At 30.7% G+C, this 17516-nt stretch overlaps 1 protein-coding gene across 13 annotated transcripts in view; it reads right to left on the bottom strand.

Moving 5' to 3' along the window:
* Positions 1 to 17516, bottom strand: part of LOC148628743 (uncharacterized) — a 69019-nt gene that overhangs the window by 47412 nt on the left and 4091 nt on the right. For all 13 annotated transcript variants that reach the window (XM_088593831.1, XM_088593771.1, XM_088593837.1 and 10 more), the window contains exons 6-16: positions 8615 to 8676; positions 7511 to 7588; positions 6842 to 6890; positions 6432 to 6510; positions 5451 to 5553; positions 4236 to 4309; positions 3810 to 3912; positions 3362 to 3480; positions 2744 to 2835; positions 1463 to 1551; positions 584 to 703 (exon numbers count right to left, since the gene is read on the bottom strand). In XM_088593831.1, coding sequence (XP_088449957.1) covers positions 584 to 703; positions 1463 to 1551; positions 2744 to 2835; positions 3362 to 3480; positions 3810 to 3912; positions 4236 to 4309; positions 5451 to 5553; positions 6432 to 6510; positions 6842 to 6890; positions 7511 to 7588; positions 8615 to 8676 — 968 coding nt within the window. The remainder of the gene's footprint in view (positions 1 to 583; positions 704 to 1462; positions 1552 to 2743; positions 2836 to 3361; positions 3481 to 3809; positions 3913 to 4235; positions 4310 to 5450; positions 5554 to 6431; positions 6511 to 6841; positions 6891 to 7510; positions 7589 to 8614; positions 8677 to 17516) is intronic.

Below are 17516 nucleotides of genomic sequence, written 5' to 3'. Positions count from 1 at the left end.
AAAATAATTTCTATCTTTTTCTCAAGGATCTCCATAATGTAAGGTTTTGAAAAATATATACTTTTTACCGGGAAAAAATGTTGGATTTGCTTAAGTGTCTTAATATAGCTTTATTTCCACAAATGTCATAAAGTTATCTGCAGTGGCCTATCTATATAGTGGAACCTAATGTTACCTAAAGATATAGCATCTGAAGACTGAAAAAAAAAACATTGTTTGGTGGATTTTTCTACATCAGAATCACCTGTACCATAATCAGTGTCTGAATTTTATATGGACTGATACTTAAAAACATATTAATGCTGTATTCATGATAAGATGTTCTTATTATTTGTAAATAAAAAATATCAGAAAATATTGCAGTGTTTTTTATTTTCACAAAAATCTGATTTATATAAATATTTATAATATTGATGCAGTACAGTATTTTTCTCATAACCACAAAAATAAAGTAGCATTTTCTGGCAAAACTTACAAATCACAATAATCAATGCACCTGATAATTTCTAAATTTACAGTATTACATAATTTTGATATAAAATGGCCCATTTTAGTTACCATAATCAAAATATCAACTACTTACATTTAGGACTTCATCAGTTGATGCCATTCTCGGTGCTTTATTACTTATATTTCTTGACTGCTCCTGGACCTTCTGTAGCAGAAGGGCAGATAACTCTTCATATAGTCTGTTCACATCACCCTACAATAACAGCACAAATTGCACTATTCTGAAATGTCCTATATAGAAAAACATTAAACAGGAAATATGTGAGGGATGGCTCAGTAGTGAAAATTCACATTTTTTTGGCAAACAGAAAGTTGATATATGAATATGAAAACACATCCCACAATACAACATTACTATAGAAAGCTCAATACAATATATCATTAACCTGTGATTAGTAGTAGGCAAGAAAAATTTGATAAAAATTTTGAATATTACCACTGTATAAGGAAAATTTAGGTCTTTTCAGCACATAGTTGATGTCATGCAAGTAAGACAATGCATTCCATGATTCAGTATACCCATATGAAGCTTTTTATAAAATTTTACAGAACAATGTGAATTTTGTTATGAAAAATGTGTTATGGAATGACAGAATGACACACACAGACAAAACAGTATACCCCTTCTCCTACAGAACTGGGGGATAAAAATGTCATTCAAAGGCTACTTTTTTCAGATTAGGTAACAAATAACTACATTATCTTGTGACATTGAATTTGTTCTTGACAACGAAAATATATTTTTGAAAGCATAACTTTATTTTCATAATCAAGAACAAATTTGTCAATACTTTTAATCCCTTACCAATAAAGGTTACACAATGCACATAAAATGTAAGTTTCGAAAATTTGTGTTTCATTCAATTCTTACATCATGCTTGACAATTTTATACATAGAAACAATTTTTTTCAAATTATTTTGTCTAGGATGACAACTACAACATGACCTTACCCCTTCCTCTGTGACAGCCACTGATAATTTATTTATTTTATCTGTTACATCTTTGTCACCAGTAGCAGTTATAACTAAATTCATTATACCTGAAAGTGTAAATGATCAAAGGTATATAGGATAGATTCTTCACTAACACAACTAAAAAGAAGACTTACAGAAAAGTATGAACTCGAAATCAGCGTTATTAAAGTATTTGAGAGATGGAAAATTGTAAACTACTCCTCTAATATATCTGAGATTTTGCTTTGATTGACTCAAAAAAGTTTAATCAATTAACCTACTACTAAGGGGATTTTTAACGTTCTTGACTACTCTTATGGGTCTCGCATGGACACCCAATTATGACTGCTTTATTATAAAGTTATTTTTAAATTTATTTATAATAATCAATTAGTCCAGTGGGTTATTATTTTTATAGTTTAAAATACATTTTAACTTATATTGATTAAAATGCACACTGCAACATGAAAGAAAATGATGAAGAGGACACAAACAGGACTTGACCTACATTTTCCTTTAAGTATATTGGTAATGGGAATAAATTGTACAATTATCCATACACAAAAATTACTCAATTTTAGATACTGTAAAATCAGAATTTTAAATGGCAATAACAAAAACTTCCATTGACATTAATGATGCAGTCGTAAGGGTAAAATATCACAAAAAAATGTATTTTTTCAACATTAAGCTTTTCATGGTTCATAAATAATATGTCACAAAAGTAAGTAATGACACTAAAATGAGATTTTCTATCATGACTTAAAAGTATATCTGCAAAATCAACAATAAAATTTTTCTCAAAATTAAAATTTCAACTAGAATGAAAACAGCAATAATATTAATGCACACAATATTTTCTGAATTAAGTAGCACTCTAGCTAAGAATCATGCAAAATGTGATACATGGTTGGAAAGCCTACATATTTTTATTTTTGACATTTTGTTTAAAATGCTTTGGTAAACAGAAATTAACATTTGGTTTTTCATATAACCCATGCTCATAGGAGATAAATATTGTATAGAATGCACTGTACAATTCGAAAGTACGGGAGATAACTCTGTAAATGACACTCAAATACAATAGAATCTATTGGATTTTCAATGTTGATTATCTTCTTAGAGCAGGCAGATTTGAATGAATAATTACACATTTCATAATATAGACCCATAAAACAACTTAATTACAAAAATAAAAATATGTAGCCTTTTTTTGGGGTGTATCACATTTTTCAGATTTTGCATGATTCTAACAAAGACAGCTACTTAACAACTTACCCATATCTTTGGTTATATACTCAAAGAAGGAGGGAACAATACACAATAACTGTACAACTTCTGAGGCAAGTAAACACTTGTAATCCCTGTATCTATAAATAGAAAAAAAATCTAGGAGATTTCAACCTAAGTGGAACTATCTTCCTTTAAATAAAGGAATATATCACAATAATATCTCACACAGATATCAAAATCATGTCCTAATATTCAATTAAAACAATTTATCAATTGCTGTTGAATGTCCAATGGCAGATCTTTCATGCATTTCTGAATAAGAATACTTGATTGATTGAACAGACCCTGCTTTAGACTAGTTCAACAGACTAAGATTATTAATGTGCTAGCTCACAGAAGCAACAGCTCAGAAAAAGGGATGTCATTAAGGTGCATTATACAGACTCCAACCCTACCAGTTGTCAGTCTATACCAATATGCCACATGCTTGGTGAAGAATGAGTGAATTCCAATTTTAATGTCTTTGGTTTAAATCAGCTGGAAATCAACCCACAACGTCACGTACTCCAGTCAAACCTGCTACTACAAGACCATGGAGAAAGTTTATTAGTAACATTCTTTAATTGGGGTGTCAATGCACAACTTACATCACTGTATACTTACAATGTGTTGAGTTTAGATTTTATGGCACATTCTTTCTTGTCTAAGGCATGACTTAATTTGGTAAGCTCTGATATTGTGTAAAACAGACACAGATATAACTTATCATACAGACCACCATCCTAAAAAGATAAAAATATGTTTCTGTACTAAAATACTAATCTAAACAAGAAATACATAATTAAAGGCTGTGAGAAATTATTTAAAAGTTGTAAAATATTTTTGACTTTAACTTCAGGATGATCAAGCTTAGTTAGATCTAACCTTAAGCATTAGTTACCAAAACTAACAATTACTATGATATAATATTTTATAATGGTTACAGAACATGTTCAGACCACTCTATATATTTTAAAATACTCAATTCTATACATAAGCTTTTACAGTGTACATGAACTGCCACATTATCATTCTGTACATCATTTCCGAACTTATTACACTAACAAATTACCTCCTTATCATCTTTATCAACTTTAACAGCACCTAACAATATTGACACAATAGAACATCGTATATCCCTGGGTAGTAAAAATAGGTCCATTGTAAATACGTTTCTGTAATGTAAAAACAGAATCATTAAATTTGTATTTGCAAAATATATTTTAAAACTTTGAAATTAATTGTATGCATGCATCATGGAAGGGTTTTAACAGTTTGAATACAGTTTATTTTCATCCTACAGATATCATATAATCTATCAAAATAGTTTCTAAAAATATGCTTCTATCTTAATTTCATTCTCTCAAGGGGGTATTTTGAGAAAGTCTGAAAAATTTAGCAGTTCAACCATGAAGAAATTCTCTTTGTCTGATATTTCAATAAGAATATATTCTCTAACTCTACAGAGTCTACATATCACTAACATATACAGACATACCCAATTTTACTAAGTTTCGTTGTTTCTAGAGTATCTTTCATCAGGTGAGTTGGCATGACAAATTCTAAGGAAGCCTGTAAGAGAAATGATAAATGACATATATAAAATGCTTAGATTGAATTATCTCCCTTTGCCTGCATAAGACAATAATTATCTCTATCATTCCTATAAGTTTTCATTAAATCCATTAGGTGGTTAAGAAGAATTTGTGTGTACAACATACATGTATATACACAGAGAAACAGACAAAGTTATTTCTATAAACCAACTAAGCATTTTTGTGCCACGGGTATAATTAAGTTCAATGATCACAACTTTCAAGAATTGATCATTTGTGTAAAGGTTAAACACTGGTGCATTTATTGCATTTCCCCATACCTATTCTTATTTTAGCATGCTGTACCTGTAACATTTAAAAAATGATATGTGACTTATCTAATAAACACTGATTTCAACACAATTGTAACTGGTGCTGAAAGAAATTAAAATTTCATCCAGTTGGAAGTATTGAATTAGAATGAAATTAATTTCTACTGGGTATTTGCATCATTTGTGTGGGGTGGTTGTTACAGTTCCACCCGTTCTTATATTTTCCCACTCAAAATATTTCAGGTTTTTGGTGGGCTTTTGTTTATATTATTCATTCAGCATGACAACATACTACTGATCGGTTCGGTTAAGTTTTATGTTTCTTTTACTGTATGTGGTTAAGTGTTTCATTTGGAATATATTATGTATTATATGTTATAATAAATTACACTTTATTCCCTTTACAGAGTTTAGGTTAGTCGGTGTTTGTTCTTAAAGCATTTTGTGTGCCCATTGTCTGTGTAATTCACAATGATGAGGGGTTGTTACCAGGAGAAAGGTCATTTACACTATTTAAAAAGTCATTTGAGCAGAAGAAATGAATTACTGGTATGACATATATGTTGAAGCCCACAAACTTCAAGATCAATTTGGAAACTTGAAACTGAATTTAATAATAATTCAGCTCTAACATACCATTGAAAAACAAGATGTCACACATTATGTAATGAAATAATTAGTTTTTTTATCAATTGTTAACCGAAAGTGGAATAAATGGACAGACACTCCCCTGACTCATTAAGACAGTTTATTAAAATAATTTTTGAGAGGACTAACAAATAGACAAACACACAAAAAGAGTGGAGTCACTCCATTTTAAAACTCCAATGTATACCACATACATACCACAAGTAACATTAATAACATGTTACATCTTTCTCTGTCTTGTGGACGTACTGTCAAAATGTCTTCCAAAAATGTCTTGTGGTATTTCAATACTTGGTAATCACTAAAATAAATAGAACTCTAGGCTAGTTAAATACAATTTTCTTGGTAATCAGGCCCTCGTTCATATCCTTTATAGAGGTTGAAAATAAAATAAAAGCAAAAGCTAAACAGTATCTCCCTTATATTTTTTCTGGTTGTGATCAATGTAAAAAAAACCTGATGTTTTATTTGACGATAAAATGGTAAGAGAAAATGCATCTCAATCTCATTGTTTCTTATGAAAATTATCCTAAGAACTAAGAAATCAACTTGGAATGGCCTTATTACAGGTGTTCGAAAATCCTGTAAAATCTGACAAGTTTTTGTAGGTCTTGAAATTAAAAAATATATTGTATCAAATCTGTGTTTTTTAACAATCTGCTTCTTCTTTCACTATTATCTGATATGTGATACCACAAAATTGTCAGAAAATAGGATATGTGGTATGACTGCCAATGAGACAGTCCTCCACCAAATTCCAAGCAACAATCAATTAAAATGTCTACAGGTCACCACACGGTGTTCAGTGATAGACAAGACCCATACCATAAAGCAAGCTGTAAAAAGCCCCAAAATAATTGATGTGAAACTGTTCATAAAAGACAAAAATGGACCTAATCAATAGAAAAAATGTAAAACATATAATAATGAACATAAAAAAAAACGACAACCACAGGACTACAAGTTCACCCAAATATGGCAGTATGACAAAGACTACGTAATTTACTTTTTACTGATATTATACTTTCAGTAATTATAGAGAAGATTTAATGTTATTTCAATTTCCATCAAATCCTAGCTTAAGTATACACTTTAAACGTTCTTTTTATAAAATGCAAGGAAATATTATTTACAATACTTTGACATCCATCCCAGTACAAATACATATTAAAGCCTTACATGTGAGCATATTTCTTTTCTGTTAACATATCTTCTTGTAAACTGTAAGACAGGTATTTCAATCTTCTTCTATCAGTTTCTAAAGAAAACAAATTTAAAGTCAGCAAATGAGCAGCTTCTTTATAGGTTAATATCTAGCGTAAGCATTTTATCTGAGAGTTTTTAGAATTACACTTACATAAATTGAAGTCAATTATGAAGTTATTTTATGAAATAAAAAACACTATAAACAGAGGTATTTTATCAAAAGATGTAATTGGGTTACCACAAGTTTTTTGGTAGGAGTCTATTGTTAGCTGCAATAAGAATAAATAGCAACAAGGAGAAACCCTCAGATGAGACAATACTTGTAAACGATAGATAAAAAAAAATACATTTTGATATGACTATCTTTTGTAGGTTTTACATACCAACATTATGCATGCCATTCACAGGGAATCTTGTCATCACATGTGTGGCCTGCAAAAAAAAACATTAAAAATAACTTAGCAAAGTAAAATCAAAAGAAACAATGTTAAGAAGGGTACCAGTAATCAAACTTTTCAAATCCAGTGACAAACTACAAACGAAATTCCAAAATGAAAACGAACAGGAAAGAAAAACAAAATTCTCTGACCTGTCAAATACTAGATCAATAACAAAGCAAGCACCCTGTCCTTATCTTTAATTCTAAAATTTAGTACTAGTACATGTATTTAGTAACAGTATAACTATGTGTACGTTAGGCCAAGAATAATATGTCTGTTTAAGGTGACCCTAACTACCTTTTTTCTGCCTTCCCTAAGACATTTTAATGTATTTTTTGTTGAAATGCTGCTAAACTATCATTTTTTAGTCAAGCACTATCAAAGTCATGAAATCCTCCCATAAGTGTCTATATAAAATAATTTATAAAAATAAAATGATTTTACCTACCTACCCTATTTTTCATCCAATGTAACTTTAAACCGATTTATATATATTTTTTGCCTTACTGGACTGTTTTAATATACATAATGTAAGTTTTGTTCATTAAATACACATTTATTTTTTGTACCACCATAACTTTATAAATTAACAAAGTATACATATTGACTTACCCTATCACCATAGACACCTGTGACTTCTATCCTTTTCATAGCAGTAGGAATGAACCAGTCTTTTGACAACTTATGTCTCTGCAAGATAAGTAACATGTACATGAAGTAGCTAAAGCTAGCCTAAAATGGGGAGGGTGCTATGGTACTTAGTCATGTAAAGCTCTGTGCTGACTTTCAAAGATACGAAATTTATGAAATTTAACTTCAGTAATAACTGCCTCTAACAGATATAGCATACTTAAGTGAACCACCCTCTTTTCCACACCTGTATCACTCTGTCCTAAATTTACAAATAAATATGTGCCTTATTAGTTTGTTCAGAAAAAGCTAAAAGTTATTAATTAAATTCAATAACAATTCATTAACAAATTAAAAGATTCAAATGTCATGCATCCTTTAAACAACAAAATGTAAGATACCAGAAAAAAATATAATTACTATGAACATTGTATCAAAATTGGCCAAAACCTTAAAGGAATAAAAATGTTCCTTACTTTTGACTCTAAAAACATGAAGTTTCATGCATTGTATACTGTGAAAGAACTTAAATTCGTGGATTCCAATTTTCGTGTATCAATGAAGAATTCTTGAATTTGTAGTTTTAAGGTCTTTAGTATACACATCAATGGAAATCTCCTTTTCGTTGGTAACCAAATTTTGTGGTTTGGCCTACCCATGCAAACCACAATGATTGGTACAATAATACTTTCACATACCCCATTTGTCCCAAATATCTAGTGAAAAATGGGAAAGTCCCACGAAACAGGAAGTTGGTACAAAAAATCGCTTAAAATGTATGCACCATATAAAGCTACATACTGAATTTGAAAACAATCTGTCCAATGAAAGTTGAAATAATTTGGATGGAGAGAATGACCTACACAAAAGGGAATTCAAATATACAACCCAGTCATAACACTTGAGTATACATGTAATAATAATAGGATAATTAATTGGAAAGAGTGAATAACCAAAATATGAATACCCTCACCCCCCCTCCCCAAAAAGCATTTATTCAACCTTCATGCATGTAATAATGGGACTAATTTCTTTTCTTAATTCATTTGAAAATACCAAATTAATACATGTTACCAGTTTACTTACAATTGGATGTTCAGTCAGTGCTGATTCGTGGAAGAAATTCTTTACCTGTAGTCTTTCTCCAGCTGAAAAAGAGAAAAGTTTATCAATCATAAACAAATAACATTAGTATTATATGGTTTAAGCTTAGAAAACAGGGATCATTCTGGATTCATAATAACAATGGCAGATCTAGAGGGGATGCAGGAGGTTGGCACTCCCTTTTTAATTAGAAAATTTGTCATTTTCATATGTAAAATTGACAAAAAATAGCAAATAATGTCCCACCACCCCCTTTTTCTGAGGAATCCTGGCTGATACACCTCCTTTTCAAAGTATCTGGATCTGACCCTTGATAACATGGGTTAATGTCATCAGAGAGTCCAGGGGGAAATAATGTGAAAAGGGGCATTCAAACTGCATTGTTCACTACAGATTTGAATGTGTCACTTCTAATATTTGGAGCCATGCTGACTCTTCCTTTTCAATTTTATGGTCATTTCTAATTTTGAAGGGGGATTTTACACAAGACCAACACGATATGATTCTCTGACAATGATATGATCAACTCATCCTTTAAGACATAATAAGACAGACAAAGGACAAATAAGGTGGTCAGACTGAAACCAACATGCATGCGCCAAAGTTCAATTAAGCATAGTGTTCCATGTAGCTTTTAAAAAGGGCAATGGTAATCCAGATCAAAAAGGGCATTCTAGCATGTTAGAGGCAAATTTGTAAGAACACCATACAAGCATTGACTTCTATTTAGGGAAAATTGACAGAAAAGAGCAGGGTGCAATTCAAACTGATTAAAAAGTGCAAAGCACTCATGCCCTCCCTAAACTGTCTGTAGAGATCACTAGGCATGTAACTTGAGGACAAAAGCATTTATGTCTATACCAAACGTGACAGCTTCAAACAATTGCACCAGCAAGATATTATCTTTAGAAAAGGCCTCTGTAAGACAATGAACAAACATATTTAGAGTTAAGATTACTTTTTTAATTGTGGTTCACATTCCTTAAGGCACAGGAAAGAGTTTATCTTTATTTACAAACCAGCAAACAATTCTTGCCCAATCTATTTTTGAACCATTTAATAAACTGTTATTTTATCTAAACTTTTACTAATATATTGAACTCGAGTCAATTTAAATGCAGATTCATATGGTTTATCCAAATAAAACTCTTAAATAGTTTTGTTTTACTTTTCAAATACCATGGACACCTGAGAAAAAGGTCAAACCAATTTACACTGTAGTCAGACTAATAATACCTGTTGTATACACATGTTTTTAGCCTATTTGAACAACCTTAATCCATGTACATTCATATACGTATTGAATCATACAATTTTCTGAAGATTTTCTCATAGAAGTAGTTTGAGCACTTTTCCATATGTGTATAATCAAATTTCGTTATGAAATATGACAATTCAATCTTTAAAACACTGACAACCTCTTGTTAAACCTCTTTTCAAACTTTAATCATAGGGTCGTCAATGTTTTGTGCTCAAAATGCATTTAGTTGACTAGGGCTTTCAGTCACTAAAGATTTAAATGCAAGAAAAAAATAATACTAAGACATACACAGTGAAACCTGTTTAAACTGAGCCTTGAATAACTAGGTACCTGTTTAAATCAGACATGATACCTGTTTAAGAAGGTAGACCTAGGGTAAGGGACACAACTCTTAAAAATCATTTAAACATTTGTATTCAGGCTTTTTTATCAATCTCATGAAAGCATCAAAGCAACTTGGATGGATTTCATTCTGTTTCAAATGAAAGCTTGAAAGGTTTTGGTGAAATTGAATATGATACAAAAATATCACTGATTTTGATATTATGTCCCTTAACCTAGGTCTACTTCCTTAAACCAGACATCTATTGGAGTTTCATGTCAATTTCATTGAATTTTGCACCTGTGTAAACCAAACTCCTCTCTTAACTGAACAAAAACTTACAGTCCAATAGGTGTCTGAGTTAGATAGGTTTCACTGTAAGATACATTTCATATCAATGTACAATGGGAATGTACAATGGGAATATCCAGGGACAGATCCAGATACTTTGAAAAGGAGAGGTGCCAGTCAGGGTTCCTTACAAAAGGGGATGCTCGGACATTATTTACCATTTTTTGTCAATTTTTACACATGAAAATGACAAATTTTCCAATAAAAAAGAGGGGTACTAACCCCCTGCATCCCCCTGGATCTGCCACTGATATCACTGAAGTAAGTAAATTAATGCATACATGAAAGAACAATGTTTCATTCTTGAACAGTTTAATTGTAACATTAATGTTTAGTCTAGGTTGTTGTCCTATGGGCAGCTATCCAGAATTTCTATTTTACTACAGAATGTTGCTTTAGTTCTGTAGTCTATATAAATGTTATTGGCACTGAGTTCCTTATTAATTGCCAGTTATGAGAACATAAAATGCAACTTAAAGTCAAATGTATTGTCATTAGTTGGGACTACACACATAGAATATTGAACTTGTTTTATTCAAAGGCATTCAGAGACAAAAATAAGATGAAATATATTGTAAAAAATGATCAGACAGAATGACATAAGCAGTTGAATAATATACTAGTAAACCTATGTAAACATGATAAATGCCTCTTTACACGAACAAGATTTTTCAAATGTGTAACTGTGACAAACTCTGACAGACTTTGATGGAAAAGAACTCATCTAACTTTTTAATTCGCTGTGAAAGACTTCGATGAAATTTGCCATAAAATACAAATACATGTAGCAAGTACATGATTTTTAAGTTTTCATCCAATAATTGGAAAATAAATTTGATGACAAACTTAATCATGTAAAAGGGCCTTAAACCAGTATCTGTCTAAAACTATTATCATGCTTAATTGAAATTGATGAAGCCCAAATAACTTTACATTTGTAAAATTTTACTATGCAAAGAATCAGACCAAGCCATTTCTTGGGAAAACAAGATAATGAGTTGGATGTACATGGCATTATACAGTCCTCCACCAGCTGCAAAATCTAATTAAAAGTGCATTTACATTTTAACTTTTGTCTTTAAAAGGGAGAAGTTTTTATAATAAATTACATAGGCAAAATCAATAGTGTTATTTTTCAAATAGAATTTACTGAAACTTCTCGTTGCTATTAATGTCTAGATTAGGCCCTGATAAATGCATAAAAATAATATTTGTAATCTATCATGATATACCAAAAAACAAAAAAAAAATTTGAAGGGAGATGTTTCTATCATTAAAGAATTCCAAGTTTCTACTTGAATTATCATTGTGACACAACTTCTGGTATGTGTAGTTACAGTCAAACCTGACTTATTAATCTAGGGGGCCTACCAAGGGAGATCAAAACTATGGTCTCATCACCTGAATACCATACATGTTAATTTTATTAAGAATACAGAACACATAAGGATACTTTTAAGACAGGTTATTATGGAAGCCAGTTAGGGCCACTTGAAAAAAAATATAAAAGCCTAAGGCCATACTTAAAATAATATTTGTTTCCCTATACCCAACCCTTGCATCTGGCTTTGGGTAGGTAGGTAGGTAGGTAGGGAAAATATTTTCTCCCAAAGTTCATATAATTCTGTAAAAAGCATGATCAAAGAAGTGAAAAATGTTGCTTTGAAAATTAAAAAAAAATTGTCAGAGAATGGCAATAAAAATTATTTGGGTAGGACCAATTTTTATGGGTAGGTAAGGTAAACAGTAAAGGGAAACAAACTTAATTTTAATTTTGACTTAATTATGACATTCTATGTCAAAATCAGGATATAGAAATGTCATCATTATGACATACAACATACTATGTCATAATTATAAAATACTACATGTAAATTGTAATTTCAACATGACTACATGTATATATTATATTTTCAACATAGCAATATTGTAATTACAATAGTTTTTTTAAGTGACCCTATCTAGCTTCCACATGTTATTGTTCAATACTGGTGGTTGCTAAGACAGGGTTGATTACATATTAATTGCAAGTTTTATTTTTAATACTATTTCCGATGTTTAACTAATAACCTGTGATGTGAAATTGAAGTATGACATCATGAAATCAATTGTATAAATACAAGAAAAGATTATATAATGTTTGAGGAGTAAATCTTCTTTCCCCAGCGAAAATGAACAAATTAAGTGTAAGTGTTTGTAAGAATCAGGCACAATGGGAAAAATCAGAAACATGCATGTCAAAACCCCACCGATCTGACAATAAAACATCACTCAAGGACACAGTCTCTATTTGAAAAGATCATTATTTGATTTCTGCATCATTGCCTCAGAATTTTTTTAACAGAATGTTAGAAAAATGAGGTTATTGACAGAGTTATCTGCCCTTGTTCATTTTCAGTGCATTTCAATGAAATTGTAACTCAATGGGCCAGCATGATATGGAGAATCTTGTCTGTTTTCCTTCATTCTGATGGTGAGAAAAGACAAATTAAACTACCACAATGGTGGGTTTTTCATACCATGTTTCACCCACTGCCTGATTCTTACAAATACTGACACTTAATGATCAAAATTCAATTTCCTTTGTGAAATCTTTTAAAAGGTTTCCCATCACAGCATGAGAGAAACACTGATAAGTCATTTAAAATGCTAATGACCCCTTACAAAGTTGAATTATCTGGTTTGAATGCATTGATTTTAGGACTTTGGAACTATGGAACTTTCATCTAAAAGGTTTTCAATGGAAAAATCTGCAATATTAAAGAAAGTGGTACAGTGAAACCTCTCTAAACCAAACCCCAGACAAATTCTGAAAACCTGTCTAAACCAGACACTTTTTTAAGTCTCTTTACATTAGTTTAAATGTATTTTGAACCTTGGTAAACCAAACACCTGTCTAAACCAAACCAATTTTAAAATTCAAAAGTGGTTCAGTTTAGACAGGTTTCACTGTATATATTTAAGTATGAGTGCAATTTGAATAACATTTTTTAACATTAGAATTCAAAGACTTCTCATTTTCTAAAGTAAAAGAGCAAAAAGAATAGGAAAGGTCAGTAAAAACAAAATTTAAATTATACAACAGTGTTTTAAACCTAAAGCAATGGAGCATGGCTTAAAAAGGTTTCATAAAGAATCCCAAATTGAGATTTTCATCAAATTTACACCAATCATATCAAATTGCAATTGAAGATTTGAGGAAAACTCAAGGATATGAGGTTAATCTGAATTTGAGATTTTTTCTGAAACCTAGGCCTGGACCTTCAATCTCTTACACTGCAATTATATTGAGGACCCTTCATCTTCCACAAGTGGATCTGTGATTTGAATTAGAAAAAGCCCTAAACCTATCACTCTTGAAAGCTATTTTGAGCCATGCCATGTATATTTTGTTCCTGAACATACAGGTCCCAGCTGAACAGAAACTTAAAAAAAACACCAAAAAAAACAAAAAAAAACAGCCCTTGCTCATATACTAACAATGTGTCCTTTTAAAAATTCAAGATACATACATAACACTATTCAAATCAACACTGAGGGGTGATCAATAAACAAATAATTATGAACCAATCAGAATCATGTTTTTTTACAAAATTGGAATTTTAAAAATAATATTTCAGTCGCATTTTTAGTTATCTAGATTCTATTGATATTGCAGTCATTTAATCCAACACAAAAGGGGGTAATCTAAATATACCAATTCTATAGGTTTCAATATAAACGATGGATTATCAACGGATTTGTTTGTTTGTACGTTATCACATGATAAATTGGACAGTATCCAATACACATGGCCCTTTTAATTAAACTATTGTATCTTGGTATCTCTTTTGAACAAAATAATCTTATTTAATTGCAATGTTGTGTCAACATTGACGCATGACGGATCAAGTGACAACAAAATATGATACCAGGCAGTACTCTCTTCATATAAGGACTATTAGATACAGCTATCCAACAGATCATTGTACTAAATATTCCTTCAGTCTTTAAGCCTTGTCTTAATGTCATATAATTTTTCAAATTTTAAAGTTAAAATTGTCAAGGCTTGCAAGCAAACCACTCAATCCTAACTCAGTGTCTGTAAGACTATTTAAAGTTTGTAAACAATGCTTAATTTGTTACCTGTATGAAATGACTGTCTGACATTTTTGTTATAAAAATGTTTTATATCTTATGACTCAAGAAATTGGAATGGTTTTTTTGCATGTTTGTCAAATTATGACATCTAAGAAAATTTCTTAATGAATAGAACTACCAGTATTTCCTTCAGAACTTGATATTTTCATCAAAACTGAAAAAATAAACTGACTTCCATTCAAGATATATGAAAGTTCACAACTTTTCATCCTTTCTTTATTCACAGTAGTAATACCAGTATCTGATAATTAAAATTAAAGCTTCAATATCATTCTCCCATATATACTTGCTGTAGGTGACATGGCGGAGTGGGGTGATAAACATTTAAAAATTCATTAAGCTTTCTCTAGGACCTATTTCACAATTTACAAACAATTGCATGCATAATGGTATTAAAGGCTCTCTTCTACCCAATCTGTCAATAAAGTTAACAGTCAAATTTTTACAGGGTGCAAAATTGTTTACTTAAGGTCTGGTAAATATTATAATATAAATTGTGTTAATTAATTATCAATTAAGGTCTAAAAGTGAATGAATAATAGAATAATTAATTGGAAAGAGTGAACAACAAAAATATTATCACGAGTGCCAAAGAACACTCAGATTTAACAAGTGTGCCAAACTTGTGTGTTCTTGGCACAAGTGATCATATTTTGGCTATACAAGATCAGTCTTCATGGTGAAGCAGTAGTGCGAGGTCCAAGACTTGTCAAAATAGAGGTGGGCCTGAAAAATTAACTACTACTGGCCAACAATCACTACTGGTATATAAAAATTTCTGAAAAATGTATTTCAGGATTGTGAACTGGAAAGTTAGTTATGAAGACTGCACGATAACCAACTGATTATCCTATTTGTTATGTAGATATTTTCAACATGAATTTTAAATACTGTAACTGACGGTTTGATATCAAAGTTGTGAAGTTTTGGTGGGAGAAAGTCTAAGAGTGAAATTACCAAATTTATTTCACAGTGTGAACTATCGAAATTTATTACACAGGGAACATTCAATTAAACAACGCTATTTATATAATAACCATTTTTATATGTGTACACTGCATCACATGAAAAATCTACTAATTTTGGCATATATTAAAAATGTACAAGAAAAATCTAAAATGTGTATACCCAGGAATAATCGAAATTATCCTGAATGATAAAAAAAGTTGTCATACATCTCTTAAGATTCTATATATATAAATATAAAATTACTTAATTTGGATCATTATAAATAAGGAAAATATATAATAAATAAAAAAAAACAACCAAACAAACAAATAAAAACAAATCCAAAAGCAATTATAACGATTATAACATTTTTTCTTAAATATTAGATGTACCATTCCTCACCTAATATTAATTTTTCTTGAAAATAAATAATGTCTACTTCAACCACTTAAATCAAATATTTCTAATTGAGAGGGAAATAAAGAGAACAAAAATTTGAATGGTAATAAAAAGGAACATAAAACAAGAAAAATAGACACAATGAAGAATGTGGACAACCAAAATAATATATACAAAGAAACAAAAGTATGAGCAAACCAGACTCCACTAAAAACTGGGAATGTAGACCAGGTGCACCGGTAGGGTAAGTGTCATCTGCTTTTCTAGAAACACCAACAGAATTGCTCAATAATGTTATATCCTGGGTACACAAAATAGGAAAGGAAAACTGTGTACCACAGTGAACAAATCAGTTCTCATGGTGCAGATGGATACACTATAAGGTATCACAAGTTCATGATGACCACCATAAAACTTTTGTAGCGAGGACTTTAATCACATAGCAACATAACCCTGTTCCAGAAGCCAAATTGTAAGAAATCTAGCATAGTACAAAAATTTCACATAGGGATGGAACCATATATACAAAAAATGAAAAAGATTCATGAAAAAAATGCCAATTTTTGTGCTTTCTGCTTTTTTCATACTCTAATTTGTTTTCTACTCATACATAATATCCAATGACAGAAAATAATCTATTTTACAGAATATTTGAAAATTCTCATTTTTCATGGTCAGTTCTCATAGTTCTTGAGGATGGATTGTATACTTCAATATTAGTACCCACCGTGGACAACAGAAAATGAAATCACATGACAAGCAGACCTTCTTTAATTACAACCCCACTTCCACAGTTGGGGTATATAGTGAAGGTTGGGGTTTTAGTTCCAACTTGCCCAGCTATGGAAGGAAAATATAATGAAAAACAAATCAATAATGACCCCTACAAAGATGAACATTTAAGAAAAATTCATAAAAATTTCTCAGAACATTTTCTGAATTATTGTATAATGAATAGAGGAATGGGTGGACAGGCAGACAGACAAACTCATGGATGGACAGTGTTATACCATAATACAGCTGTAATTAAGTAGCACCCCAGCTAAGAATCTTGCAAAATGTGATTCATAGGTAAAAAGCCTACATATTTTTATTTTTGACATTTTGTTTGAATTGCCATATTAAACAGAAATTAACATTCAGTTTTTCATATAACCTGTGTTCTTAGGAGATAAAAATGATATAGAATGCACTGTAGATTTCAAAATTAAGGTAGTAACTCTGTAAATGACACTCAAATACAATAGAATCTATTGGATTTTCAATGTTGATTATCTTCTAAGAGCAGGCAGATTTGAATGAATAACTGCACATTTCATAGCTTAGACCCATAAAACAATTTTATTACAAAAATAAAAATATGTAGCCTTTTTTGGGGTGTATCACATTTTTCAGATTTTGCATGATTCTTACAAACACAGCTACTTAAAAGCTACATTTAAAGAGACTGTCAAGGTTGGAAT

The sequence above is a fragment of the Perna viridis genome, chromosome 1 (assembly GCF_037379345.1).
Source record: "Perna viridis isolate PV_CMFRI_1.1 ecotype Kerala chromosome 1, ASM3737934v1, whole genome shotgun sequence".
Classification (NCBI taxonomy): domain Eukaryota; kingdom Metazoa; phylum Mollusca; class Bivalvia; order Mytilida; family Mytilidae; genus Perna; species Perna viridis.
This window is presented reverse-complemented; position numbering and strand designations above follow the sequence as displayed.